Source organism: Sylvia atricapilla, chromosome 9, assembly GCF_009819655.1.
Source record: "Sylvia atricapilla isolate bSylAtr1 chromosome 9, bSylAtr1.pri, whole genome shotgun sequence".
NCBI classification, from domain to species: Eukaryota; Metazoa; Chordata; class Aves; order Passeriformes; family Sylviidae; genus Sylvia; species Sylvia atricapilla.
This window is the reverse complement of record NC_089148.1, coordinates 24,513,148-24,539,921: the sequence shown is the minus strand read 5'-3', so window position 1 is coordinate 24,539,921 and position 26,774 is coordinate 24,513,148. Positions and strand designations below refer to the sequence as shown.

The following is a 26,774-nucleotide window of genomic DNA, read 5'->3' as shown; positions in this document are numbered from 1 at the left end:
GTGGGAATCACTCGGGGGTAGGGGAGATAAAGTGACACCAGGACGTCAGAACACGTTGGCCCCTTGCCCTTTCAGTAGTGGATCAGCGGCGTGCTCCGGGATTCTTCCCGGTTATTCCCGGTTATTCCCAGGGAAAAGGCCCCGGGCACTGCCCCCCAGCGAACAGCGCGCGGGCGCCCCTCAGCGGGCGGGCCCCGCCCCGCCCCGCCGGCAGCCAATGGGAGGGCGCGCGGGTCCCGCCCCCTCCGACAGCCAATGGATGGGCGCGGAGGCCCCACGCGCCGGCGCCGCAGCCAATGAGGAGGCGCGAAAGCCCCGCCCCCGCCGAGCCCGCGGGGTCCGTAAATGCCGGCGGCCTGAGGGCTGCCCACAGAGCCGCCACCATGGCCCACAAGTGCTGCCGCTCGTGGCTGTGTTCGTGCTCCTGCGAGTACCTGCCGCCCTTCCCTCACTTCGCCACCAATGCCATCCACTATGCTCAGGAGCCCGAGCAGTGGAATTCCAGGGCCGTGGTGCCACCCATCACGCTCACCGTCAGCTTCAAGCAGGAGGATCTGGAGAAGAACAAGCAGAAGGAACCCGTGGAGAACAAGCAGGAGGATCTCTGGAAGAACAAGCAGGAGGAACCTAGGAAAAAGCCGGTGAGTGCGGCCTCCACGGGGACACCGAGTGACCCGGGGGGACACCGAGCCCCGCTCCGGCCCCAGCGTGGCCCGGCAGGGGGAACGGGAGGCGGCAGGGCCTGGGAAGGGCACGGAGCTGCCGCCGCCGATGTTCCCGCTGCTCCAGCGGCTGCTCGGAGCCGGGAATCTGGGATGCTCTCCCTGTCCTTCTGCCCCCCGGGAGAATGGGACACATGCATGAGTTTGTTTTTCCTCGTTACGTTTTTCCCAGAATTTGCATTGAAGCTGTGGGACTGAGCCATTGCCGGAGGGAAGTTTGGGCTTTCAAGAACCGATGGGGAGCAGTTGTCCAGTGCCCTGCGGCACCTCTTAAAACCGAGTGTGATGGAGATGGACAGACATTTTTCCCTAATAATTCCCTCCAAACAGCTTGTGGAGTCTCCCTCACTGGGGATGTCCAGAACTGTCTGGACACACAGGCCCTGTGCCCTGTGCTGGCCCTGCTGAGCAGGAGTGGGACCAGGGCACCCTCATGGTCCCCTCCAGCCTGAGCCAGCCTGGCACCCTGAGGATGGCTGGCCTGTGCAGCCCAGGTCCTTTCCCCCACAGTGCCCACAGATGGGTGTCTGGGGAGAAGCAGGAGAACGTGGCTCCTTGCCCCAGTGCTCCCCAGGCCCCTTTCTCTGGTGGGGGGCCAGCTGGGTGTTGTGCCAGGACACCCTCCTGCTGCTCTGGGAGGAGCTGGATGCCCTCAGCCAGGGCTCTTTGAGGAACCTGCTGTTATCCCAGACCTTCCCAGTGCTCTCTCTGATGTTTGTTTCTTATTCCCACCCCAGGGTTATGTGTACACTCGCTTTGGGAACCCCAGCAGGCACATTCTGGAGGAGGTCGTGGGCACCCTTGATGGAGCCCAAAGCCAAGGGCACCACATGGACTGGTCAAGCTTGGCTGCTGCTGATGGAGCCAAATTCTGTGAGCACCTCATGGGTTGGACAGGGCTTGGAGCAGCCTGGGACAGTGGGAGGTGTCCCTGCCCATGGCAGGGGTGGCACTGGGTGGGCTTTGGGGTCCATCCCAGGATTCTGTGACCACGGCTCTGGCTGTTGGCTGTGGGCAGGAACAGCTCCAAGGTGGGGAAGAGCCCAACATTTCCTGTCCAGAAAAGTCCAGCTCCATCCCTGGGTTTCTCTCCTGCTTCCTCACTGTGGCTGATGGATCCTGGGCTGAGCTGGATCCGTCTTTGTGCAGCAGCACTGGAGGCAGTGGGAACAGGCAGCCCATGTTCCCAGTCCTTTCCCAGTCTGTCCCAGTGTCTGTGCTGGGTCTGTGCTGTGCACATCAAGCTCCTGCTTTCACTGGCTCCACGTTCCCAGTGAGACAGTGACACATCAGGTTCTCTTCAGAGGCAAAGCGAGGAAGGCCAAGGTAAATCTGACTTGTTGTGTCACATCAAACACTGAGTCCTCTCTCTTCCAGGCTTGGCTTATTCCTCTGGCATGGGAGCAATTATGAATGTCTGTCATCTGCTGAAGACAGGGGACCAAATTATCTGCACAGATGATGTCTATTCAGGTGGGTACAGCACCCTGTGGTTTCAGTCTGCATTATGCAGGGGATCAAACCTGTCTGTAGCTCTCAGGAACTCTGAATTTCCCCCACAGGACCTCACTGTTCTTTGAGGCTGTTTTTATCATTCCCCTCTCCCAATCACTCCCCAGAGGCAGAGTGTTCCCAGCTGGGCCAGATCCTTCAGCAGGGTGAGCTCAGAGCAGTTCCCAGGCCAGCCTGGCTGTCCCTGGGGTGACACTCGTGTCCTGCTGGGTGACCTGTGCCACTGCTCAGCCTGGCTGTCCCTGGGGTGACACGGGTGTCCTGCTGGGTGACCTGTGCCACTGCTCAGCTGTCCCTGGGGTGACACGGGTGTCCTGCTGGGTGACCTGTGCCACTGCTCAGCTGTCCCTGGGGTGACACTCGTGTCCTGCTGGGTGACCTGTGCCACTGCTCAGCCTGGCTGTCCCTGGGGTGACACAGGTGTCCTGCTGGGTGACCTGTGCCACTGCTCAGCAGAGCTGTCCCTGGGGTGACACGGGTGTCCTGCTGGGTGACCTGTGCCACTGCTCAGCTGTCCCTGCTCAGGGCCCTCACACAGAGCCAGCCTGGCTCTTGCCCAGGGCAGGTTCCAGAGCCACTGGTGGCTGTTCCCAGCAGTGGCTGGGAAATGAAAGGAATCCCCTTTGCCCTCCCTGGGAATGGTGACTGTTGGCCAGTGAGCTCCTGGGCTTGGGCACATCCAACACAAACACATTTGCTTTTCCTATCTCAGTTCTGCCCTGCCAGGTGACCTTCTCCAGAGTGCAGCTGGGTCCTGGGGACAGCAGGAATCTCTGCTGCTCTCCCTCTCAGCCCTGCCCCCAGCTCAATTAACCAGAGTCATTAAGGCAGGGCAGGGGCTCAGTGCCTCGTTCAGGGGGGCTCAGGGTGGTTCTGTCAGGCAGAGCCCATTCCATTAAAGCCTCAGCCTGGGCTGGGCTCTGCAGGGGTGAATTTCATTGCTTCTCCTCTGCTTTGGTTTGTGACAAAGAAAGGGTTTCTCTCAAAAGAACCATCCAAACATCACTCAGATGTTGCCTTCAGCTCACAGTATCCATGTTCCATCCGTGCTCAGGTGGAAAACTGAGTCCCTGGGGATCAGTAATTTTAAATCCAGGCAGTGTTTCCTGGCAGTGAGTGCTGCACATCCATTGATCAACTGGTGCTGCTGGATTCTCTGATCTTCCAGAGAAGGGGGAAGACAGGAAGGAATCATTTTTAATGGAATGATGGGAAACAGTAGCTGGAGTCTTCCCCTTGATTCTTCTTCTCTGATTCATTTCCTGATCATAAACCCCACATTGATCTCAAGTACTTCATCCATCACTCTGATCTCATATTCACATTATTACTATTTCATGATCATTAAAACTGCAACAGTCTTGAAACTCTGTGTAAAAAAAGAAAATAGAAATGTGCCATTTGTGGTGTGCAGCATGAAGCTGTGCCCTCCTGTCTGTGCCTGCACGATGCAAGAGGCTGGAGAGCAGGGGATGAAAGTTAAGGAGGTTGTTTAATTTTGTGATTTTTTGGGGGGGGTTTGTTTTAGGCACAAGAGATTTATTTAAGAAACTAGAAAAGAATTATTGTTTGGACGTGGTTTATGTTGACTGCACAGACCCAAAAAAGCTGGAAGCTGCAATTACACCAAAGACCAAGGTAGGAGGGGGGGAAACGGATTTTTAAGAGATGTTCAATTGTTTTATCCTTGCTACTGTTGAGTTTGGGAGTGTGTCAGGCTGAAGTGGGGGAAGCTTGGGGCACAGCTGGATCCAGCATATCCCAGTGTGCTGCCTCTTGGAGAACATCCTGAGAAGGGCCAAAACCCCTGGAGAGAGAGGGAAAAGGAAAAAGGCGAGAAGAAGCAGAGGGAACGCCGGGCTCGGGCCGGAGCTGCTCCGTGGCCCTGGGTGGGTGATCCCTGCCCCAGGGGAAGGGAGCTCAGCTGAAAGGCTTTGGGAAAAGGCTCTGTCCTGGCTGTGTGGGCCCTTCTCCAGCTGGGATGCTCTGGGGTGGCACAAGCCCAGCTGAAGGGAAACCTCCCTGAGCTTGGAGGAAGCGGCTGAAGCCGCCCGTCGCTGTGGCGGGGCCGCTGCCCGTGCCCACTGCACAAACCCCACGGGGAGCTGCCCCCACTGCACACCTCGAGCCCTGGGGCTCAGCCCAGCACTGGGAACTCTCTGACCTGGAGGTTTTTTGGGTTTATGCAGCTGGTTTGGCTGGAGAGCCCCACGAACCCCACACTGAAAGTGATCGACATCCAAGCCTGCGCGGATGTGGCGCACAAGAAAAAGGACGTGCTGGTGGCAGTGGACAACAGCCTGATGTCTCCATATTTCCAGGTGTGTGGAGAAATGACAGGACTGTCACCTGTCCCAGTGGAGCTGGAGACCCCTCTTGGATAGGGGAGCACCACCAAAGAATTGCAGTTTTGGTCTCTGCATTGTAAAATCACCAGCTCCGGTTCCAGCCCAGGTGCTGCTGCTGGCGCACCAGTGAAGGGCGTGTCTGTCCGTCAGAAATCATGGAACTCTGTTCTTCCTGATGGAAATCAGAACAGTTGAAGTGTTTCCTAACTTTGGCCTTTTTATAGCAATTCTTCTGTAGATGCTGTTCCTGAGCTGTTCTGAGCCACAAAGGTAAAAAACAAGCAGGGAGTGGAAGAAAAACGATACAAGCAATTCTTGTCCAGTCTTTCTTTGAGACCTCCAATTTAAGGGGTTTTTACCCTTTTCCGTCAATATTCTGGTGAATATTTGGCTTAGAAATTTAAAACTTCATTTATAACAACTGCCAGAACTTTGCTGTATTGATAACTGGAAGACATGAAGTGAAGAGATTTAAGTTTTGGAAATACTTCAGAATAATCAACTTCCAAGTGCTGTTGATATCTCTATGGGCTAGAATCTGCCTGCTTTCTTCCATTTTTAAATGTGGTGCCCCTCACTCTTTAGAATGTTGATATCACATGCAAGGCATCTTAATTAATGGTTGATTAAAAATCTGGCACTGCTCACCACCTCTTGTCCATCCACCTCCTGGTTTGGCTCACTTGAGGAGGCTCCTGGGCAGAGCTGGGATGTGAGGGGAGAGAAAGCTGCCAAAGGAACCTCCTTTCCTCCTGTTCTCAGCTCCTCCAGGGCAGAATCTCCAACACCTGACAAACAAAGCAATTCTTTTGCTTGGCAGTTTGAGTCCTTCATTTCCCGTGGAAATGCACTCTTTAGGGTAGATGCCATGGTTTGTCCCTGCCCCAGCTGAGCTCTAGAACTGTTTTTCCCCAGCTGTGCACTGTGTGTTGGATGTGCTCAATCTCCTCTCCCTGGAGCCTGTGGGAGTTGGAGCAGTGCTTTTAAATCCCATCTTCTTGTGCTTACCCTGAATCCAGAGCTCCTCCCTGTGCTGCTGCTTTTAGCACTTGTTCTGTTGTCATCCTCAGGGTTTTGTGTTTGTCCCTCCACTCTTTTTTCCTGTGTAAGCTCACAGCCCTTTGGATGGCTGGGAATGAACCCAAACTTGATTTCTGATATTTTCCTTTTGTTCCAGCGTCCTTTGTCCCTGGGGGCTGATATTTGTATGACTTCTGCAACCAAATACATCAATGGTGAGTGTGAGAGTTGAGCACATCCTTAGGGCAGGGTTGGGTGGGAGGTGGGGAGGGAATTCCTGGCTGGGAGGGTGGGGAGGCTCCTGGATCCCTGGCAGTGCCCAGGGCCAGCTTGGACACTGGGGCTTGGAGCAGCCTGGGATGGTGGGAGGTGTCCCAGGGATTTTACTAACACCTGGGGGTTTGTGCAGGACCCTGGAGCAGCTGGAGTGGCTGATCCCATTCTTGTCCCCTGTCACTTGTAGGGCACAGTGATGTTCTTATTGGTGTGGTCTCTGTAAACAGGGAAGATCTCTACAAGGAGCTCAAATCCCTGCAGATTGGTAAGTCCAGACTGGGAATTCCTGACAGGAATCCTGCTCACATCCACAGCTCCTGCTGGGGAGGGTGGGCATGCACACCAGTGGGAAATCTGCCTGGGAATGTGACTTGAATGGGCACAACTGAGAAAAGTTCAATTACAAAATCTACAATAAAATCTCCAATAAAACCTCCAATAAAATGGAAAATAACCTCCAATAAAATGAGAGACATTGGTCTCCACTCCCCAAGGCACTTCAGGACAGTGCTGGGGCACATCCTGAAACCACTGAGGTGCCCACCTGCAACTGGAAACTCACTCTCCCATCAGGACGTGCCCAGTGCAGAATTTTCCTGTCTCTGATGATTCCAACAATTTTCCGGCCTCTTCATTATCAGGAATAAATTCCTGTCCAGGGTTGTGTCCTCTGCCTACAGCAGTGAAGGTGCACTGTGCCCAATAAATATAATCCTTGAGGCCTGAGCCTGTTAATTTGCCTCATTAATTGGCTCCCCAGTGTGGGAGATGAGGAGCAGAGATTGCCTGGGGTGTCCTCCCACTTGTTCTGACCTCAGAGATGCTGGAGATGAGGAACGTGTTTGGCTTTGCTGAATGCAAACCACCAACATTGTTGTGGAAATCTGTGAAAATGTCTGTGGAAATCTGTGGAATTCTGTTCCCACAGCCCTGGGAGCTGTTCCTTCCCCCTTTGACTGTTACATGTGTAACCGGGGGCTGAAGACTCTGCACATCCGGATGAAGCTGCACTTCCAGAACGGCCTGGCTGTGGCCAAGTTCCTGGAATCCCATCGCCGGGTGGAGAAGGTCATTTACCCAGGTGGGTGGGCCGGGATTTGGGAACACCCCAGGGAGGGATTTGGGAGCTGTGGTGCCCCGGGACTGGGTCACTCAGGTGAGGCTGAGCTGCCCCAGCTCTGCACTGGAATTCACTGGGAATTCTCCCAACTCTCCCCATTCCAGGGCTGTGTTGTCACCCCCAGTACAAGGTGACCAAGAGACAGAACTCGGGTGTTTCAGGGGTCGTGAGCTTCTACATCAACGGGAACAAACATAATGCCCTTGCCTTCCTGGAGAACCTGAAGGTAAAGGACAATAAAATGATTCTCAGAGGGAGCTGAACCTGCCCTGCTGAGGGGAGGGTGGAAGTGGCTTCTCTTGCCAAGTCCTTTGGGTGTGCCCCATTCTAAATTGGGTAATTTGTCCATGAGGTTAACCAGAGGGAACAAAGGGACTCCTCAGCCCCTTGGAAGTGTTTGTTTGCAGTGATCCAGGGGCAGGGTGAGTCTGTCTTCAATCTTGGCTCTGACCTACCAGATGTGCACTTTATTCTCTAAGTACAGCTAATACACTTTATAATATAAAAGTTATTATATAAAAGCTTGCGAAACAAAAGTCTCTAAAGTTTCCTTTTCCTGAATGCCCTTGAAGGGGTCCCAGCCCCGAGGCTGCCAGAGCTCCAGGAGGGTTTGGACAGCACTGCCAGGGGTGCTCAGGGAGGGATTGTTGGGGTGTCTGTGCAGGGCCAGGAGCTGGATCAATGATCCCTGTGGGCAATTCCAGCTCAGGATATTCCCTGATTTTCTGAGCTCTCTTTCCATGCATCCACAACCTCCTTCCCTCTCTCCCACAGGTGTTCACTGTGGGTCTGAGTCTGGGTGGCTTCGAGAGCCTGGCAGAGCACCCGTAAGTTCATCCTTCCACCTTCAGAGCCTCAAAGAGCTGCAGAGCACCACCAAATCCCCACAGTTTTCCAGCCCCCAAAGCTGGTTTGCCTTGAGCAAAACTCAGGGACTGTTGTGTAGCAGGAGACCAGGGGAGATTCCAGAGGGAGGGAATTCTGTGAGAGGCCAGAGATGGAGGGAGTTTGCCTGGAGGGCTGAGGCACAGTCCGTGTCCATGAAGACAATCCCAGAAGCTGCTGAGAGTTGGGATAAGGAGCAGCTTGGATTGAGGAATGCCCTGCTCCCTGCTCACACCAGGGGCACTGTGTGCACCCAGGTGCCTCCCTGGCAGGACCTCCTGGGGGCTTTAAACTGCTCAAAACAGGATTTTCATGGAATTGCATTCTTCTACTCAAAGCCAATTTCCTTTTAGAAAATGTACGTGGAAATTAATGACTGTATTTAAATGCTCAATCATTTCACTTATTGATTTCAGATTAACACAAATCCTGAACCCCTCCAGCAGGTGAAAGGAGCTGGTGCCAGCGACTGAGCACAGGGGAAATCCCTTCTTGCCTATCTGCTCTGTAGCTGGAGAGAATAAACCCTCCAGAGTCATGTGGGACAGTTTGAAAAGGGATCTGAGAAACCAGAAATTAAACCAGAGATTTGATACTGGAGGTTGCACATTCCTCACATGCAGAGCTTACAGTGCTTCTGTAGAATAAAATAATAGGAATAGGATTTTTTCCTGTTCCAGGTCCAGATTTTTAAGTATCCACTTCTTATTAATCATTTGTGTCTAGGAAATACAACCTGGAGATGCAATTCCCTGACTTGTCAGCATTCCCATCATTTCCAGGAACTGCTGCCAGGAGCTCTTTTTATCTGTGGGGTCATAGGAGTGGCACAGAGGTGTCAGCTCCTGCTGCCATTTCAGGGGTGCTGGCAGGGAACCATCCAGGCTGCTTTTACTCAGAAAAGTCCCAAATTCTTGAGACAAAGGACGTTTTTTATCCCTGCAGGGCCACCATGACCCACAAGTCGGTGCGTGAGGACATAAGGGAATCTCTGGGAATCACCGACACCTTGATCCGCCTCTCGGTGGGGCTGGAGGATGAGGAGGATTTGCTGGCAGACCTGGACCAGGCCCTGGAGGCTGCGGTGAGTGGGGTGTTCCCCCAAAAATAATCCCAGACTTTCCCATGGGCTGAGCCTTCAGCTCCCAGAGAGACCCTGGGTGTGGATTTAAGGTTTCCCTGTTTGCAGCCGTGCTCAGGCACAGTTCCCTGTGGATTCAGGAGCAGTTGGGATGTCCCAGGCACAGTTCCCTGTGGATTCAGGAGCAGTTGGGATGTCCCAGGCTGTTCCCTGTGGATTCAGGAGCAGTTGGGATGTCCCAGGCACAGCTTGCTGTGGATTCAGGAGCAGTTGGGATGTCCCAGGCACAGTTCCCTGTGGATTCAGGAGCAGTTGGGATGTCCCAGGCACAGCTTGCTGTGGATTCAGGAGCAGTTGGGATGTCCCAGGCACAGTTCCCTGTGGATTCAGGAGCAGTTGGGATGTCCCAGGCACAGCTTGCTGTGGATTCAGGAGCAGTTGGGATGTCCCTGAGGCTGCATTTCTCTTTCTCTGTGTGGTTGTTTTTTATTGAGGGGAATGTTGAGGTTTTTTTACCAGAATGAAACTCATCACCAGTAACTCCACATGTTTCTCTTTGCCAGCATGAAGAGAATCAAATGCTAAAATGTGACTTTTATTTATGTAAAGGAAAATAAAAATGTGTGTCTGATGGAGGGGCAGAGCACAATGATCCCTGCCTTTCCTCCCTGCAGTTTGCATAAACCTCGAGGGTCAAAAAGGAACTTGGAACTGGACGTGGCTGTGGACGAGGACATGGAGAACCAACCCACTCTTGCTCTGCCTTTGGGAATTGCAGCCTGGGCTCCTGGGAGTGTCCCTGGCTGTGCAGGGTGTGCTGGGCACAGCCTGGGCTCTCCCTGGAGCCAGGAGCTGTGTGGGAGCAGCCCTGGGCACCCCGGGAATGGGATCCCAGTTCTCCCAGCACAGCTCAGGGTTTGTGCTGCTGCTGCTGCAGGGTTTGGGCACAAGGGCTGGGTCCTGTTACTGCTCTCAGGTCTTTCTTTCTTTCTCTTCTCACCTCTCAGCTCAGCTCAAAATCTCGACTGAGCTTAGTCTTTATTTTAATTAGGTTAGAGATTTCCTTATGAGCTTTTTCTTCTCTTGATGTTTTATGCAACATTGAAGATGAAGTGAAAATCCAACACCTGGCAACTACTAACTTTCTAAAGAGGAGTCTTTGTCTCTTTCAAGAAAAAAATCATGGGCTGTGGGAATGATTGGAATAATTTTAATTAAAATACACTTTTCCTTTCCTTGCTTATATTCCCATGTGCATGTGCTCCTTGTGTTCAAAATCAGGGGCTGGAGTGACCCTGGAGCTGTTGGAATTTCCTGTGGGAAGGCAGGAGAGCTGGAGCTGAGGACAATTCTGTATTGGCCACACCCAGAATAACCTTCACTGCAGAGAGGGGTTAAATGCTGACAAAACCGAAGCGAAGGTGTCCCACCCAAACCTCCTCACTCCACAGCATCCCAGACTGCTTTGGGGGGACCTTAAATCCCACCCATTCCCACCCCTGCCATGGCAGGGACACCTCCCACTGTCCCAGGCTGCTCCAAGCCCCATCCCTGGGCACTGCCAGGGATCCAAGGGCAGCCACAGCTGCTCTGGGAATTCTTGTGCCAGCCCTGCCCACCGTGCCAGGGAACAATTCCTGCCCAATATCCCATCCAGCCCTGCCCTCTGGCACTGGGATCCATTCCCCCTTTTGCCCTGGTCTCTCCAGAGGGTGGATTCCTGGTCAGCTCCTAAAGCCCCTCTCTGGAAAGTCCCTCAGATGCAGGGGATTTTCAGGGAGCCCAGCCCGTGCTGCCTGTGGGGTGCAGCAGGGTCTGCTTGGTGTCACAGGAGCATCTCCCATGAAATGAAAAGCTGCTGTGCTTCCTCAGCCTCCTGCTGCCCTGGATTTTCCTTCTGCTGTTTATCTGGGGAGAGGACAGAACTTTGCCAGCAGGGAAATCCTCAGTGAACTGTTCCATGATTTTCTTTCTCATGTGGAATCTCAGCCTGAGGCTGGCTCTGAGCTGGGACCTGCCAGGTCCTGGTCTCTTTTTAGGGAGAACGCAGTGAGCTCCTCAAGCACTGATTATCCAGAGTTTCTCTCACATTCCCAGACCTGCCAGAGCTCAGGGACTGCTTGGACAATGCTCAGGCACAGGGTGGCATCCTTGGGGTGTCTGTGCAGGGCTTGGGCTGGAGGATCCCTGTGGGATCCAACTCAGGATATTCCATCATCCCATCCCTCTGAGCAGGCAAGAATCTTTGGGGATCTTTTGGTATCTCCTGGTTCCTGACTTCCCTGGAGCCACCCCTGTGCTCCTGCTCTGGGCTGATCCCAGATCTGGCTTGTATTTCCCAGATTCTGTGGCTCTGAAGCTCAGAGGGTGCAGTTTTCCTTGGATTTGATGCTGCAGATTGGATTCAGACCCACTGCACTTCCAGGGAAAAGTTCCTTTTCCACATTGAGGCCCAGATCCCTCGTGTTGGCCGGGGATTCCTTTGTCCCTGGAAACAAAGCCCCAGCGCTGAGCCTTGAGTCCAGCCCAGCTAAGCCCGAGGCAGGGCCTGGCTCCAGCCCCAGCATTCCGAGTGCTGGGGTCAGCCTGCTCCCTCCCAGCCTCACATTCCCTGGATTTGAGCTTTCTCTGGCATTCCTCACTGTGTTTGATGAAGGGTTTGTGTCCTCCAGCCAAGGCTGAGCCACATTAGTCAGAGTTGTTCTTAGAAACTCGGGCTTTCATTTACAGGAAAGTTCTGTCACTGCACTGCCCTGTGTCACCAGGAGAGGAACATCCAGGAATGCCAAGCCCACCATTCCCAATCCAGGGCCAGCTCTGGGAGCTCTGGCACTGCCCCTCGCTGTCCCACTGGCCATGGACACCCCATGGGAATGTGGGGCTGCTGCAGGGCCAAGAGTCACAGCTCCCACCCCACATATTTATGGACGGAGTGGGCTCCAAGGCACAAATTCCATACTTCAGTCCCTGCACAGCTTCCCGACATCCCCATGAATCATTGGGATGAGCCTGAGCCCCAGAAGAGCTCCCTAATTATTTTATCTGCTGCTGTGTGCAGTAGCTGACTGACAAATGCAGTTTTTATATTCCTCCCTTCTATCATGTAATGAGTAGGAAAATATTGATTGTCTCCTGCCTTGCTGAAGGACATTGGGAAATGGAGTTGGAGCCGTGGCTCCCACCCTGCCAGCCTGACAGAATCCTGGAATATCCAGAGTTGGGGGCACCCACAGGGATCATCCAGTGCAGCTGCACAGACACCCCAGCAATCCCACCCTGTGTCCCACAGTGTCCCACCAGCTGGCTCCTGGAATGCTGCAGCAGGGCAGGAATTGAAAGGTATTTCCTCCAGAGTTTTCAGCCACCATTTCTGACTCTCTGAACACCCCTGAAAATTCATTCTCCTTCTCTTGCAAACCCCATATTTCACATACATCCCACCCTGATGGATCTTTATCCAGGGCAGCTGCTGGGCTTGGGAAGGACAGTTGAACCCTTAGGGTGGTTTTTTTCCCAGTGTTTCCCAGTCTGCCTGCATTTCCAAGCTGCCTGTTGTGTTCTCACCAGGACACCAACGTTGTCACTGCTGGCTTTGAATGCCTCGTGTTTCACAAGAGCGATGGGAGATGTGTGAGGAATAGGGCAGAATTCCATTTCAGCTGGCAGTATTTCCCAAAGGAGTGTGTCATAAAGGCTCTGAGAGTGAAGGGATTATATTTAGATGATGCTCATCATTTATAATAATTTATCTCTTCTCCTCTTCCAGGCTTCCACGAGGACAAATGAACGTAAAAGGAATGTTCTCACTTGGACGCCCAGGGAAGAGCAGATCCAGAGCCATTCCAGCCACAGGCCGTGTGCTCTGTTCCCAGGCTCCCTGTCAAAGCCATGGGCAGCTTTTGGGGAGGGATTCCATCCCAGCAGGCAGCTCTCAACTCATTTCTGCAGCATTTTGGATCAGGGAATGGGAAGAAGTTTGGATTCAAAATTTCGGGACGCCACCATTGGAGATTGCACAAGGAACACTTGTGTGGAGAGGGAAGTGCCCCAGGATGTCACATGGAGCTGTTCCTGCTCCTTCCCAGACCTTTGGCTCGTTGCTCTTGGGGTTCTGTGGTTGCTTTTGGGCTGTGCTGTGCTGTCCTCGGGCTCAGGGTGTGTTTCCCTCGGGGGTGTGTCCTGCCCACTGCACTGCCTGTGCTGGAGGAGAGCTGCCCTTGTCCTTCCCCCCTTCCCTCAGGGAACAGGAGTAACAAGGGACCTCAAATCCCACCCAGTGTCACCCCTGCCATGGCAGGGACACCTCCCACTGTCCCAGGCTGCTCCAAGCCCTGTCCAACCTGGCCCTGGGCACTGCCAGGGATGCCACAGCTTCCCCAGCCTCTGCTCCCTGCCTTTCTCCCAGAAATGTCTGAACTTGGAGAACTGTGCTGCTCTCCTGCTTTTCCAGCTTTTCGTCCATGCTGTTGCCTTTTCCAAAGGTTTATTTTGGACTTACTTTGGTTCCTAACACCAAATCTGACGTGAGGCACGGGCAGCAATTCCCAGGAGCTTCACCTGGAGCCGTGCCTTTGGCAGCAGCCAGAGCTCTGCATTCCCAGAGCTGCTGCCTGCATCCAGCAGGGATTCTCTGGGAGCTGTTCCCAGGAGCTCCAGGCACCCTGTGGCAGGAGTCCAGGGCCACCAGAGCCCTCCTTCCCCCTGCAGCCCCTGCTGGAGCAAAGCAGAAGGTGAAGGACCACGGAGCACTCGTGGGGCTCAGCTCCAGCTCAGCATTGCTCAGGAGAAAAGAGGAAGGTGGAAAAGGAGTTTTGGTGCCCCAGGCTGTGGGCTGGGCTGGAGGGGAGCTCTAGGACACCTGGCAGGAGGAGCCCTGGTGGGTTTGGGGCTCATGAGCAGGAGTGGGTTGGGCACTGCCATCCTGCAGGAACAGCCTGGCCCTGGCCCAGCTTGCCCAGGGGGCCTGAAATGTTCAGAGACACTTTCCAGCTGGCAAAACCCTGATCACTCCTGAATCCTGAATCAAGGTCCTTTCTTCTGTTGTACCTGAAACCCATCCTGCATCTCTCTGTGACCTGCTCCCCTTCCCTCGGATACAAATTCCTGTCCAGCTTGGCCCTGGGGCTCAGGATAACTCATGGAAACTCCCCTGAGACTCCAAGAAACAAATGCCTGCATTTGCAACAAAGGTTCAACTCAATTTACTCCATATTAAATTCATTCCTCAAAGAAAAATCCCAGCCAAAGCACTGGGCTCTGCAGGGACGTGGGGAGGGCCAAGGGCTGATCCCACCATTCCTTGATTTTCTGTTGGATGGATGTGTGAGTCCCTGGAGAGGACTGAACTCTGTTTTCTGGGAATGAAGGCCCTGGAGATTGTGTTAAGTGGCAGATAAGCAGGCACCAGCTCTGCCCTCTCAGGGATTCAGGCCCCCTGAGTTGTGTTTTATCACCTTGTTCCTCTCTGACACCAAATTTCCCTCTCAGGGAAGACATTAACTCCGTCTCCTGCAATCCCAGCTCCTGCAATTCCCTGTGCTCCCTTCCCTGGCTGCTGCAGAGCCTCTCTGCCTTTGAGGTTCCAACCAGAGCCCTTAATTTGACAGGTGCTGGAGGAGCTGATGAAGATGGAGACAGATTTCCCCTTCCAGGGCTGCTGCCAGAGCCCAGCCCAGGCTGGGAGTGAGGGTCCTTTTCCTTGGAGCTGCTGAAACTCGGCTTGGGCAGCCAGGCAGGAGTTTCCTGTCTGCTGTGATCCACTGTTCCCCTCCAAGGTGAGAACCCCTGGGTGCCATTTGTTGGAAAAACTCAGCTCCACAGAGATGGGGCAGCTGAGAGGTGATTTTAAGGATTTTATGCCATCATCAATCTCGTAGGAAGGTGAGACACAAGAGATGTAAAGCTCAGCTCCATTCTATCAGAAGCCACAGGCTATTTCTTGTTCACCACACCTTATCGATGCTTGTCAGCCCATCAGCTTTGGCCACACAATGCTGCTACTGCCTGTCTAACCCATCTACCCATGTAACCTGTGCTGATGCTTCTAACACCAGTCACTGATTATTTTACACCACGTGGTCTTGTTACAATGCACCTCTCACCGTTTTAATTCTCCAAAATATCTGGTTTTGTTTGTTTGAATCTTGTTTCCAGTTCCATTTGTCTCTCAACAATATCTGTCCTATCCCATGGCGTTTTTAAGTCAGCATTTCTTGCCTCAGAGTTTGCACACAGGACTGTGTGAGCTTTCAGTCAGCTCTGAGAATCCTCCAGGAATCCATTTCCTACAGGTGCAGCCTGTGCCTGTGCCCCTTCTCCTGATGGTTTTTCCCTCCGGCAACAGCAGCTCCTGAAGGGACCTCAGTGACTGTTTTACACCAAAACGACACAGATTCGAACTTGAGAGGGCTGCAAATGTCTCCTCTATTGTTGGGATGTGTCTCCTTTTTATACTACTCCACACAGAGCAGTTGGATTGGTGAAGCAAAGCCCAACCTCTTCACGCCCATTGGTCAGAGCAGAGGGACATCATTCGCTGGAAAGGAATGTCAGAAAACCAAAACCTGGAATGTCAGAAAACCAAAACGTGTCAGGCACAAGCCAGGGCTACACCCCAGATCCAGAGCCACCTGCATAGTGCCAGCGTGGCCCTGGGGGTGGCACAGGGGTGACCCTGGCCCAGGCAGGGACACCTCCCCTGGCTGGCTCTGTGCTCCTGCTGGCTCTGCAGGAGCTCGGGCTGCTGAGGGATGATGGACAATGATGGATAACGATGGACAATGATGGATAATGATGGATAACAATGGATAATGATGGATAATAATGATGTGTTATGTTTTACCTTCTTTTGCCAGGGTCAGGATTAAATGTGCCAGGCAGTATTTCTTGTTTGGACGCAGAAGTTTATTAATTCTTGTCTACATCACAGTCTCACAAACTGTGAGTTCTCCAGCACTTCGAGCTAACAAACTAAAAATGGAGCCCTATCTCTCTGTCCCTACAGGGCCTTTTAAGGACTAACTGTGCAATTAAGAAATGACACCTCAATTATTTTTACTTTTAACCCAATAACCAACCACCCCTGGCCCGCAATGGGGATTTTTCTATCCAATTACAAAACCCCACACAGACCCATGGAGGAGAAGGTAAAAAAGGACTCAGCCTCTGCCCTAAATCCTCCAATTTGCTTTATATCTATATTACTGTATTCTAAACCCTTAAACTCTGAGTTTCCCACCCTGTGCTGTCACACACTTCTATTTAACCCCACACCCACAGTCCCAGGGCTGTCACTCAATTTTGGAGCCTTTTCCACGGGCTCAGGTCAGTGCAGTGTTTGCTGGGGGTCAGTGCCTGTGAGCACAGAAAGGATGGAATTCTCAGTGCCCCATGATGGTGGATGTTGGTGATGGATGACAATAATGATGACAATGATCACGATGATGATGATGGATGATGATGATGGTGATGGATGCTGATGACGATGATGATGATCATGGATGATGATGACAAAGATGGATGATGACGATGATGATGACGATGATGTTGATGGGTGACGATGATGATGGATGATGATGGATGATGATGGATGATGATGGCGAAGATGGATGATGATGACAATGATGATGAATGATGATGATAAGAATGACGGATGACGATGATGATGATGGACAATGGATGGGCTGTGCTGCCAACGATGGCTCAGGACAGCAGCAGCAGCTCCACCATCCAATCAAATGAAGGGAGGTACAAATTCTTCCCAAATGTGAGGGACTGTGTGCACTGAGGATCCCAAAGGGATGGGTGAGCTGTGCCAGTGGAGGTGGTGCCCCCACAGCCCTGCCCTGCCACATCCCTGCTGGTGCTTGGGATCCATCCTTGGCTTTTCCAGGGAAGTGCAGGACAGCTGAGGGCTGCTGGCCCTGGCACAGCCCCCCTTGGTGTCCTGTTCCCGAGGAGCCCAAGTTTGGGGAGGAGTGGGAGCCCTGCCAGCCTGCCTGGCCTTGGTGGGATGTGTGAGCTGCCCTCCCGCTGGCCAGAGGCTCCCTGGGGTCCTTCCAGCTGGGATTATTCCCTGGATTCCCTCTGAGCCCTGCTTGTCCTACCCCCAACAGCACAGACAAGGAGAAGGGGCTGGTAAATGTGAATATTAATATCAATATAGAAGGAATTGTTCCCTGGCAGGGTGGGCAGGGCTGGCACAGGGTGCCCAGAGCAGCTGTGGCTGCCCCTGGATCCCTGGCAGTGCCCAAGGCCAGGCTGGACACTGGGCTTGGAGCAGCCTGGGACAGTGGGAGGTGTCCCTGGGACAGTGGGAGGTGTCCCTGCCATGGCAGGGGTGACACTCGGTGGGATTTAAGGTCCCTCCTAACCCATTCCATGACTCCTCTGAGGTGTCCTGATGCTCCTCTGAACTCCCAAGGAGCTTCCCTGCTCACAAACCTTCAGGAAAAGTCCCTTCCCATCCAATCCCAGGGACCCAGCTGTTCCCAGGGCCTGCAGCATCCCTGCCAGGCTGTGGAAATACCCACGGGGTGAGGACAAATCCTTATCCCATCGTTTTAACTCCGACATTTCAGTGGAGTGAGGCCCAGGCTCCCACAAACCCCATTTATCCCTGTCCCTCCCTGTCACTTCCAGACTTGGAGCTGCATTTCCCAGTCCTCCCGTTCCCTCTGTTGATGTTTTCTCTCCGAGGTTGTGCTCACACCAACCCTCACAAGTCAGTTTGCAAATATCCCTGCCAGCCCATAATGACCTGCTAAAAATACCAGGAATGATTCATCTCCTGATCTATGGAAATGGGAATTATTTGCTCTTGGCAGCTCCTGGCCCTGGCCTGGGCTGCTGGAGAACACGACAATGAGCAGATCAGGGAATACTGGAGGGATTTTTCTTCTGTTTCAGTGGAAGAAAAACGTTTTCTACCAACCCAGGTGGGTTTTGTGGCCATGGGTGACCCCTGGGGCGCTCTCAGGGCTTCTCAAAGCTGCTGTCCCAAATTTGGACAGGGATGTTCAATTTTATTAATGTAATTTTTAGGCAGGAGTATTTAAACAGCAATAATTTTAACCAGGGATATTCTAAGCCGTGTTTTTGAGAGCTCTACAAAGGCTCAGTATCTTCTAATCTTTTAATAGGGATTGCTTAAATGCCCTAATAAGAAAATAAGGGCTGTTGTAATCAGTTCTCTTTAATTGAAATAATCCCATTGGATTTGTTAAAGCGGTTTGGGGTTTAATTCCAAACCTCCTCAGCCCTGCAGGATGTTTATTGGGAAGATTTCCCAACCCCTGCCACACAATGAGGTGCGAATTTCCTCAAATCCTGCCCTTTGCAGCTCTCCCGGGGCAGATCAGGGGCCCCAGACCCACGGGATCCCAAAGGCAGCTGGGAAACTTCCGTGGGGCTGGGATTGATTCGAGAACGATTTGGCAGCTGCTGGCTGGAAATAAATGGACTTTCAGAAACCTGCAGCAGCTTGTGAGCGTCCCCTTAATGAAAATCCAAATATTGTCCTCAAATTACGCATTTACTCCTGGAATTTCATCCTCTCTGCAGCGGATCCCTGACAGGGATCCAGCCCAGGATTTGGGTCTGGGGACTTCTAGGATTGGAGCACGGAATTCCAGACAGATATCTCCCTTTTTATCGGTGGTTATTTCCATAGCTGGAATCAGAAGGTGGTTGGAGGCTTTGGGAAAAGGCGCCGAGTTCCCAGAGGGACCCTCCCGCAGTTCCTAGAGCCAGGAGCTGCTCCGGTGAATGAAAAAGGCTGCGAGAGGAGCCAGATGCAAACATCCCTTCGGAGCCTTGTTTACTGCAACGGGCTTTTATCGCCCTGCTGAGGAAGGAGAAAGTGGCTGTGTTTAACCGGGGAAGGAAAATATTTACGTGACTGCAAAACTTCCCTGGCTCTGGCTCCCAGCGCCTGGCAGGAGCTTTCCCGGGGATCCTGGCGCCTTCCCTGGCCCCAAAGTGGGATCTCTGGGGGCTCACAGCAGCGTGGCACTGTCACCTCAGCCTCTGGTCCCTCTGTGTCCCTGTAGGACACGAAAGGAAGATGAAAGATCAAATGTTTCAGAAGGCACAGAAATGCTGAGTGCCTTGTGCCTGCCAGAGGATTTTACTCCTTTAAAACCTGGAAGGGTTCCCACTGTCTTCACCTCCAAAACGCCACCTCGGGACAGGAAGCTTCGCTTTAGGATGTGAAAGAAAGACTCCAAATATTTCAGCAGGCAAAGAACACAGAAAAAAGGCTTTTATTGCCTAATTCTGAGTGCCTTTTATAAAGTGTTCCCATACAGACTGACCATGGTTGGTGAGTAGGAATGACACCTCTCTGATCCCATGGGTTAAACCAGAGAAACAGCAAAACACCACCTGGAGAAAGATTGTTCTGAGCAAGGAGAGTTGTTTGCCAGGATTGTGTTGAGAAGGAGCTTTCTTGGGGAGATTTTTCCTTGAGGAAAAGTCAGCAGCTGCCAGAAGGCTGAAATCTCTCAGACCCCAAAATACCAGGTCCACACCTCTGCATGGCCGGGACACGGGCAGGGAAGGCACAAACCCAAGGGGAAAATCACATTTTGGGTCTTGTTCCCAGCAGGATGGAGGGGCTGTCCTCAGGGAAAAGAGCTGGAGGGGTGAGTGGGGAGCCCTGGAAGGAGCTGGTGGGTCAGGGGCTGTGGGTTTAACCCAGGCTGCCAAGGGAAGGGTGGCAGAGCAGGAATTCCACACTGGAAGGGGTTGGGAGTGCCAGGGCTCCATCCTCCCTCCTGGGAGCTTTCACTCAGCTCTGAGAATCCTCCAGGAATCCACTGCCCACGGGTGCAGCCTGTGCCTGTGCCCCTTCTCCTGGTGGTTATTCCCTCCGGCAACAGCAGCTCCTGAAGGGACCCCAGAGCCAGGGGCACCTTCCTCCTGCCAGGGTGGCCTGGGGGTGACACAGGGGTGGCACAGGGGGTGGAACAGCGGGTGGCACAGGGGTGGCACAGAGATGGCCCTCGTGTGGGTGACACAGGGGTGACACAGGGATGCACAGGGGTGACCCTGGGGGTGACCCGGGGGGGCACAGAGGTGACAGAGGGGTGGCACAGGGGTGACACAGGGGGTGACAACAGGGGTGACACAGGGGTGGCACAGGGGTGGCACAAAGGTGGCACAGGGGCTCTGCAGCGGCAGGTGGCTCTGGGTTCCTGAGGAACACAAACCCCAAAGGATGTGCCCCAAGAGAAGGCGCCGTGTCCGGGTCGGGATCCCGGCTCCAGACCCAGTCCCGGGGATCCCAGAGCCGGGGTAGTGTGGCCGAGCGGTCTAAGGCGCTGGATTAAGGCTCCAGTCCCTGCGGGGGCGTGGGTTCGAATCCCACCGCTGCCAGCTCTGTTTTAGTGCTTCGGGGATCTGGGAGAGTTCCATGAGATCCCCGGGAATGTCAGGGTGTGATCCAGGGGCTGGGCAGAGATGGGAAGGGTGGGATTTGGGGCAGGAATTGTTCCCTGGCAGGGTGGGCAAGGCTGGCACAGGGTGCCCAGGGCAGCTGTGGATGCCCCTGGATCCCTGGAATGTCCCAGGCCAGGCTGGACACTGGGGCTTGGAGCAGCCTGGGACAGTGGGAAGTGTCCCTGCCCATGGCAGGGGTGGCTGTGGGGGGGATTTAAGCTCCCTCCCAATCCAGGCCATTTTATGAAAAGCCACAAACTAACCCCTGATATTTCCCCCCCGGTCTCAGGTGGGGTTGTCTGTTCTGGGGGGCTGAGACACAAAATTCATCACCTAAAAATGGGTGTGCAGAGAGGAGCTGGGGCAGGGCAGGGCCCGGTGGGCACCAGGGTCCCTGGGTGGGATGGGCAGGATGGGGTGGGAAGGAGCAGAGGTGAACAAGAGCAGCCTGGCCTCGGAGCAGGAGCTCAGGGCACAGAAAGATTCGTTTTGTGGTTTGCGAGGAGGAGGAGGAACACGTTTTCCACGGAGCCCTGGGGCTGGGACTGGTTTTCGTTGCATCATCTCCACAGCTCTGCACATGACAGGAGATTATTTGTAAATTATGGAATGGTTTGGATAGGAAGAAACATTAAAGATCATCTTGTTCTTTAAGGTCCTTCCCAACCCACACCATCCTGTGGTTTTATGGCATTCTGTGGGTCCCGATTATTCGCTGTTGGATCCCAAACTGAAAAGGAGTTTTGTTCTGAAAAACAGGGATCCTGTTTCACTTGCTGCTGTTGCTACAGCCAAAATCGGAGGTGATTCTGCTCCAAACCCTGTCCCTGACCTCGGCAGCTGCTCCTTCTCACCTCCCGGGAGTGATTCCTCCTGCCGGGCTGGGATTCAGCCCCTGGGCACAGCCAAGGGAAGGGAAAGGGGAAGGGGAAGGGGAAGGGGAAGGGGAAGGGGAAGGGGAAGGGGAAGGGACCAGGGTTCAAATTCCTTTTACAGCTCCAGCCGAGCCCTTGGTGCTCCCGGGACAACAGCCTGCAATAATCCCGGATTTCCTGGATTTAATTCTGGGTGAGCACAGGGCTCGGGATCGCGGGGCTTCTCAAGCCCCGACTAAACGGAATCCCTGACTTCTGGCGTGTTAATGAGCACTTTGTTAATGAGCGCTTTGTTAATGAGTCATGTCCCCTGACACCTCACTGGTGTCACCCCTGTGTCACACACACCCCACTGGTGTCACCACAGTGTCCCCAGCCAGCTCCTCTCGCCGGGGGATGGAGTTTTGGGAATGCCTCGAGGAGGATTCTCTTTATCCCGGCGGTTCTTCCCAGTTCCCTCCTGGCTGAGCCCCCAGGGCACTGATACCTTCCTCCTCCTGCTGCACACCAAGGACAACTTTCAGCCCCAAAGCACAAACAAGGGTGGGCTGGAGGGAGGGACAAGAAGGATGGGGCCTCACAGCCTGGGGCTGGAATGGGACAATTCAACCCCAAGGTGCAAATGGACCAAAACTGATCAAAGTGTGAGACCTCGTGACCATTTTGTGTCCATTTTGTGTCCCCCTTGAGTGCAGCCCTGGCCAGGCTCTTGTCCTGCCCAAGGTGGATCCTGGAGGCCTTTCAATAAATCTCTGCTTTATTCTCCAGCTCTGTGCAGTCTCTGTTTTGGCTCAGCCTTCCCAAGGCATCAGTTCCAGCCCTCCCTGCCCTGGGCTGTTCCTCATTCCCATCCCGTCCTCATCCCTGAACTGGGTGAAAACTCTTCTGTTCCTTCTCTCTGGACTCACTGAAAAGCAAGAAGCTCATTTTCAGCCCAACTCGCAGAAAAGAGATTAAATGTGGGCACTAATGAGATCAGCCTGGCTCAGGGCAATATTAATATTAATTGGATTAGGTCGAGTTTAAGAGGAAACCATGTTTAACTTAATGCCTGTAATAAATGAGGAGGAAGGGAGGGGAAGTTTTCCTCCTTTATTAAAAAAAGCCAGAGCAGGAGATAAGTAACATTTGAGAGATGCCATGGCAGGGGAGTTACTGCAGTGACTGCACAGGGGCCTTTGAGAGGTCCCTGCCACCCAAACCATCCCTTGAGTTTGTGTCACGTGGGGAAAGTGTCACCTTGTCCCAGCCGTGTCCACAGTGCCACAGGAATCCGCATACCCCGGCAGGAATTGTGTTTATTTGGTTACCAGGGGATTTTATTAACTCTTGGACATTACCTAAAGGGAAAACTTCTCGATCTCAGTGGGGTTTGTAGGCCAGGCCAAGCCTGTGGTCTGAACAGAGAGATTTAATCCCCCAAATAAATGTGTAGGGCCATAACTAACGAGGCCATAACGACGTCCTGGTTAATGCCATTATTATCTCCTGGCAGTGCACACAGGATGTTCCTGCTCCCCCGGGCAGATTTGTGACAGGAGAATGATTTAACTCGGCTTTTCTGCATCTTTTCTCTGTCAAAAACCTCCAGGGGAATTAATACAAATGCAATTGCAGCATGCTGGGCTGTGGAAGGTGGCCCTGGCACCTGGATGCCCCAAACCTGCCCCATTGGGTGACCCAAATCTGCCCCACTGGGTGCTCCAGATCTGTCCTATTGGGTGACCCAAACCTCCTATGTGGGTGCCCCAAATCTGCCCCATGTGGGTGCCCCAAACCTGTCCCCAAAGGTCACATGAGGGGCTTTGGGGTCTCAGAGTTGCCTCGCAGCTGGAACTCTCCGTGTGTGGGCTCCGGGTGGGCTCAGCTCTCCTGGCAGCACCACTGGACATTCCCAGGAGTGTCCCACACTGTCCCCCAGCCCTGGGCTGGGACAGGGAGTTCCCACAGCCAGGAATTCCTGAGCTGGAGAGCCCCAGTGTGAGGGGATTAAGGATGCCAGGATGTGCTTTTGCCGGGCCTTGTTTGGAAACTGAGGAGATCCTGGGATGACACTCCCCAAACCCGAAATCCAGGGGAATCCATCTGCTCACACAGCCCCTGTGAGCGCTGCCAGGAGATAATAATGGCATTAACCAGGACCTCGTTAGGACCTCGTTAGTTATGGCCCTGCACATTCATTTGGGGGTTAAATCTCTCTGTTCAGACCACACATCCTCATCCCCACAATCAGCCTCTTGGTCCTCCACCTTTCCCTGCAGCTGGAAATTCCTCTGCTCTCCAACACAAGCTCTTGGTTTTTTTGAAGGTTCCTAAAGATCAGGAGAAGGGTGAGCGAGACGGAACGAGGGCAGAGACATTCCTGCCGTGCCCCAAATAATTCCCTGAGCTCCTCAGGAGGGTGGGGGCTCCTCCTGCCCAAGGGCACGTGCAGATTCCTGCAGACAGACACACATCCCTGTTTTCCAGGGTGCAGTAATGGATATTTATGGGCTGCCCACTCGTGCTCACGTCTCTCGGCTGAGATGACGCCGTTCCTTTGGGACAGTGCGTGCCCCAAAACCTGGGGGAAGTGCTCAGGAATTCCCGGGGCTGAGGAAGCAAAGCCATTAATCCAATCCCACCTTGCACGGGCCTGGTTTGAAGGTTTGGAGGTGTCACGCTGCCCTGGTGGATGTTGTGGCTGTTCTTTCACATGGATTATGGAATGTCCACAGGGATCACTGATCCTGCCCTGCACAGACACCCCAAAAATCCCCCTTGTGCCTGGGAGCGTTTTGTCCCTGCTTTTCATCCCCCGCTGCACCTCCCCTCGGCAGGAAAGAATTTCCTCTACCCTGAATTCCTGCTGTCCCACTGCTCCAAGGAGCTGTTATTCATCAAATTCCCTGCTTAAAGAGCTGTTTCACATCTCTAATTTATATCATTTCCATTCCCCTAAAAAACCCTCCCTAAGGCTCATCCCATTCCCACCCCTGCCATGGCAGGGACACCTCCCACTGTCCCAGGGACACCTCCCACTGTCCCAGGCTGCTCCAAGCCCAGTGTCCAACCTGGCCTGGGACATTCCAGGGATCCAGGGGTGGCCACAGCTGCTCTGGGAATTCTATTCCAGCCCCTCCTCACCCTCTCAGCCAGGAATTCCTTCTCAATAAATCTAAATCTACCCAATTTCAGCTTAAAGCCATTCCCTGTGTCCTGTCCCTCCATCCCTTGTCCCCAGTCCCTCTGCAGCTCTCCTGGAGCCCCTTCAGGCCCTGCCAGGGGCTCGGAGCTCTCCCTGGAGCTGCTCCTCTCCAGGTGAGCACCCCCAGCTCTCCCAGCCTGGCTCCAGAGCCTCCTCTGGATTGATTTTGGTTTACTTTTAATTAAACATGTCCATAATGCCCTGGCAGTAATGCGCTTTCCACTTCAGGGGGTTTATTTTATCAATATTGAGCAAATGTTGGCACCTCCTCGGCTGAATTTTTTTGACAAACAGAATGAACCTCTGTGGGTGTGGCCCAGGAGCCTCATTAGAGGGGATCCTCATTAGGGGTGATCCTGGTTTCTGTTAATGAGGAGCCCATGCTGATGGGGGGGTTTGGGGGCACTGGGGTGATGCCCGGGGGGGTCTCAGGGCTCAGGGCCCCCCTGGCAGCACGAGTGTCCCCTGGTGTCCCCTGGCCGGGCTGTCCCTGTCCCCCTGTGCCCCCTCCAGTGCCGGGAACCTCCTGGATCCAGCCTTGGATCCCTGTCCCGGCTCCCTCCCTTGCCAGGCCCGAGCTCAAACCCTGTAATTTGTCTGCTCTGGTTTTAAATTGCTCTTTAAACTCAGTGGTTAAGGACGATTTAATGAGCTGTGCCCCGGCCTGGGATGTTTGTCCTGGCTTTGGGCTGAGCGGGACAAACCCTCCTGCTGCCAGAGCACCTCAAATGTGCAAGGAAACGCCAGCAGCATAAATCACAGCAGTGCTGTGGGTTTGGGGCTGGGATTCAGTAAATCCCTGTGGTTTGGGGACTCGTTGTGGTCCCACCATCCCCGAGCCTGCTGTTTTCCCATGGCATGGATCCATCCATCCATCCATCCATCCATCCATCCATCCATCCATCCATCCATCCATCCATCCATCCATCCATCCCTCCATCCTCCAGAGGACTCCAGGCTGGCACAGCAGCCCTGCCCAGCTCCCGGGAATAAACCCGGCCTTGGTGAGCCATGGGGTAACCCTCCCCGATCCCGATCCCGATCCCGATCCCGATCCCGATCCCGATCCCGATCCCGATCCCGATCCCGATCCCGATCCCGATCCCGATCCCGATCCCGCCCCGTTCCCATCCCGCAGCGCAGCCCCGGGCGGTGCCGGCGCATCCCGAGCTCCCGGCGGGGCACTTTGGGAAGCCGGGAAATGGGCAATGGGACAGCCGCGGGACTCAGCCTGGGGGGCTGGGGACAGAGGGGACAGAGGGCACCGGGCTGTGCTCTGCTCCTCAGGCCCTGCCGCAGTCCTGTCCCCGGAAAGCAGCCTGGAAACTCCTGGGCATCCCCCAGCTCCCGGCTCAGAGGGGAGGCGGCGCTGGAGGACTCCCGAGGTCTTCCCAAAGCCTGAACTGCCAGGATTTAAATTTTCCCTGAGGGTATAAAAGAACTGTTTCCAATCCATCCCCAGTTCTTGGTTCCCAAAGCTACTTCTGCAGAATTTATGCTTCTCAGGGCTCAGAGGGGACATGGAACAGCTGATTCATAAAAAAAAAAAAAAAATTAAAACAGTTCTTTTCATGTGTCCTCTAATAAAAGTCACAGTTGTTTTGAAAGCTTTGCCCTATGAAATCCAACCACAGAGAGAAGTGACACGTGTTAACAAACTCCTGTCCTTTCTATTTGGAAAACCTGTGCACGTGGAAATTCCTTCTCCAGATCCTGGAGGTGTTTCTTCCTTGCTGCTCCTCTGTGAAGGGAATTAATCCCCGTGGCTGTCCCGGGAGCTGCAGAGGGATGGGGCTGAGCTCACCCTTGGCTGGTGGTCACCTCAGCTGGGGACATTTTGGCGACACTGGGAGTGGGCACAGCTCCTCCTGCAGGGCCTGTCCCGGTGTTCGCCCATGGATCTGCCGTGTGCAGGAACCATCTCCATCACCTTGGGGGGGAGTTCAGCCTTTTCCTGCCTGATGGAGCTTCCCCAGAGCTGGCTCAGATCCCACTCTGCTGTGCCTCAGGGAGCCCAGGACCTGTTCTGGAGCTCCCTGACTCTCCTGATGCCTTAAATTTTATCTGTGCTGTATCCCAGGTTCTGTGGTGCCCAGGGGACAGCTCTGAGCTCACAGTCAGTGTCACTCAGCTCTGCACACAGCAGGGACACAAAACAAATCCTTCTCCTGCTGCACACCAAGGACAACTTTCAGCCCCAAAGCACAAACAAGGGTGGGCTGGAGGGAGGGACAAGAAGGATGGGACCTCACAGCCTGGAGCTGGAATGGGACAATTCAACCCCAACATGCAAATGGACCAAAATTGAT

At 53.7% G+C, this 26,774-nt stretch overlaps 1 protein-coding gene and 1 non-coding gene across 2 annotated transcripts; both read left to right on the top strand.

Annotated features, from left to right (window-relative positions):
• Positions 1-382: 382 nt before the first annotated feature.
• On the top strand, positions 383-10,209 carry LOC136365046 (cystathionine gamma-lyase-like). Its single transcript, XM_066325310.1, has 12 exons — positions 383-641; positions 1,460-1,595; positions 2,100-2,195; positions 3,763-3,872; positions 4,424-4,555; positions 5,760-5,817; positions 6,066-6,143; positions 6,807-6,959; positions 7,103-7,224; positions 7,773-7,825; positions 8,829-8,967; positions 9,639-10,209. Exons 1-12 carry the CDS (start codon positions 384-386, stop codon positions 9,645-9,647), a joined length of 1,344 nt encoding a protein of 447 aa, XP_066181407.1. The 5' UTR covers position 383; the 3' UTR covers positions 9,648-10,209.
• Positions 10,210-20,258: 10,049 nt separating this feature from the next.
• Positions 20,259-20,340, top strand: TRNAL-AAG (transfer RNA leucine (anticodon AAG)). The gene has a single exon. It is a non-coding gene; the product is annotated as a tRNA-Leu (tRNA).
• Positions 20,341-26,774: the final 6,434 nt, after the last annotated feature.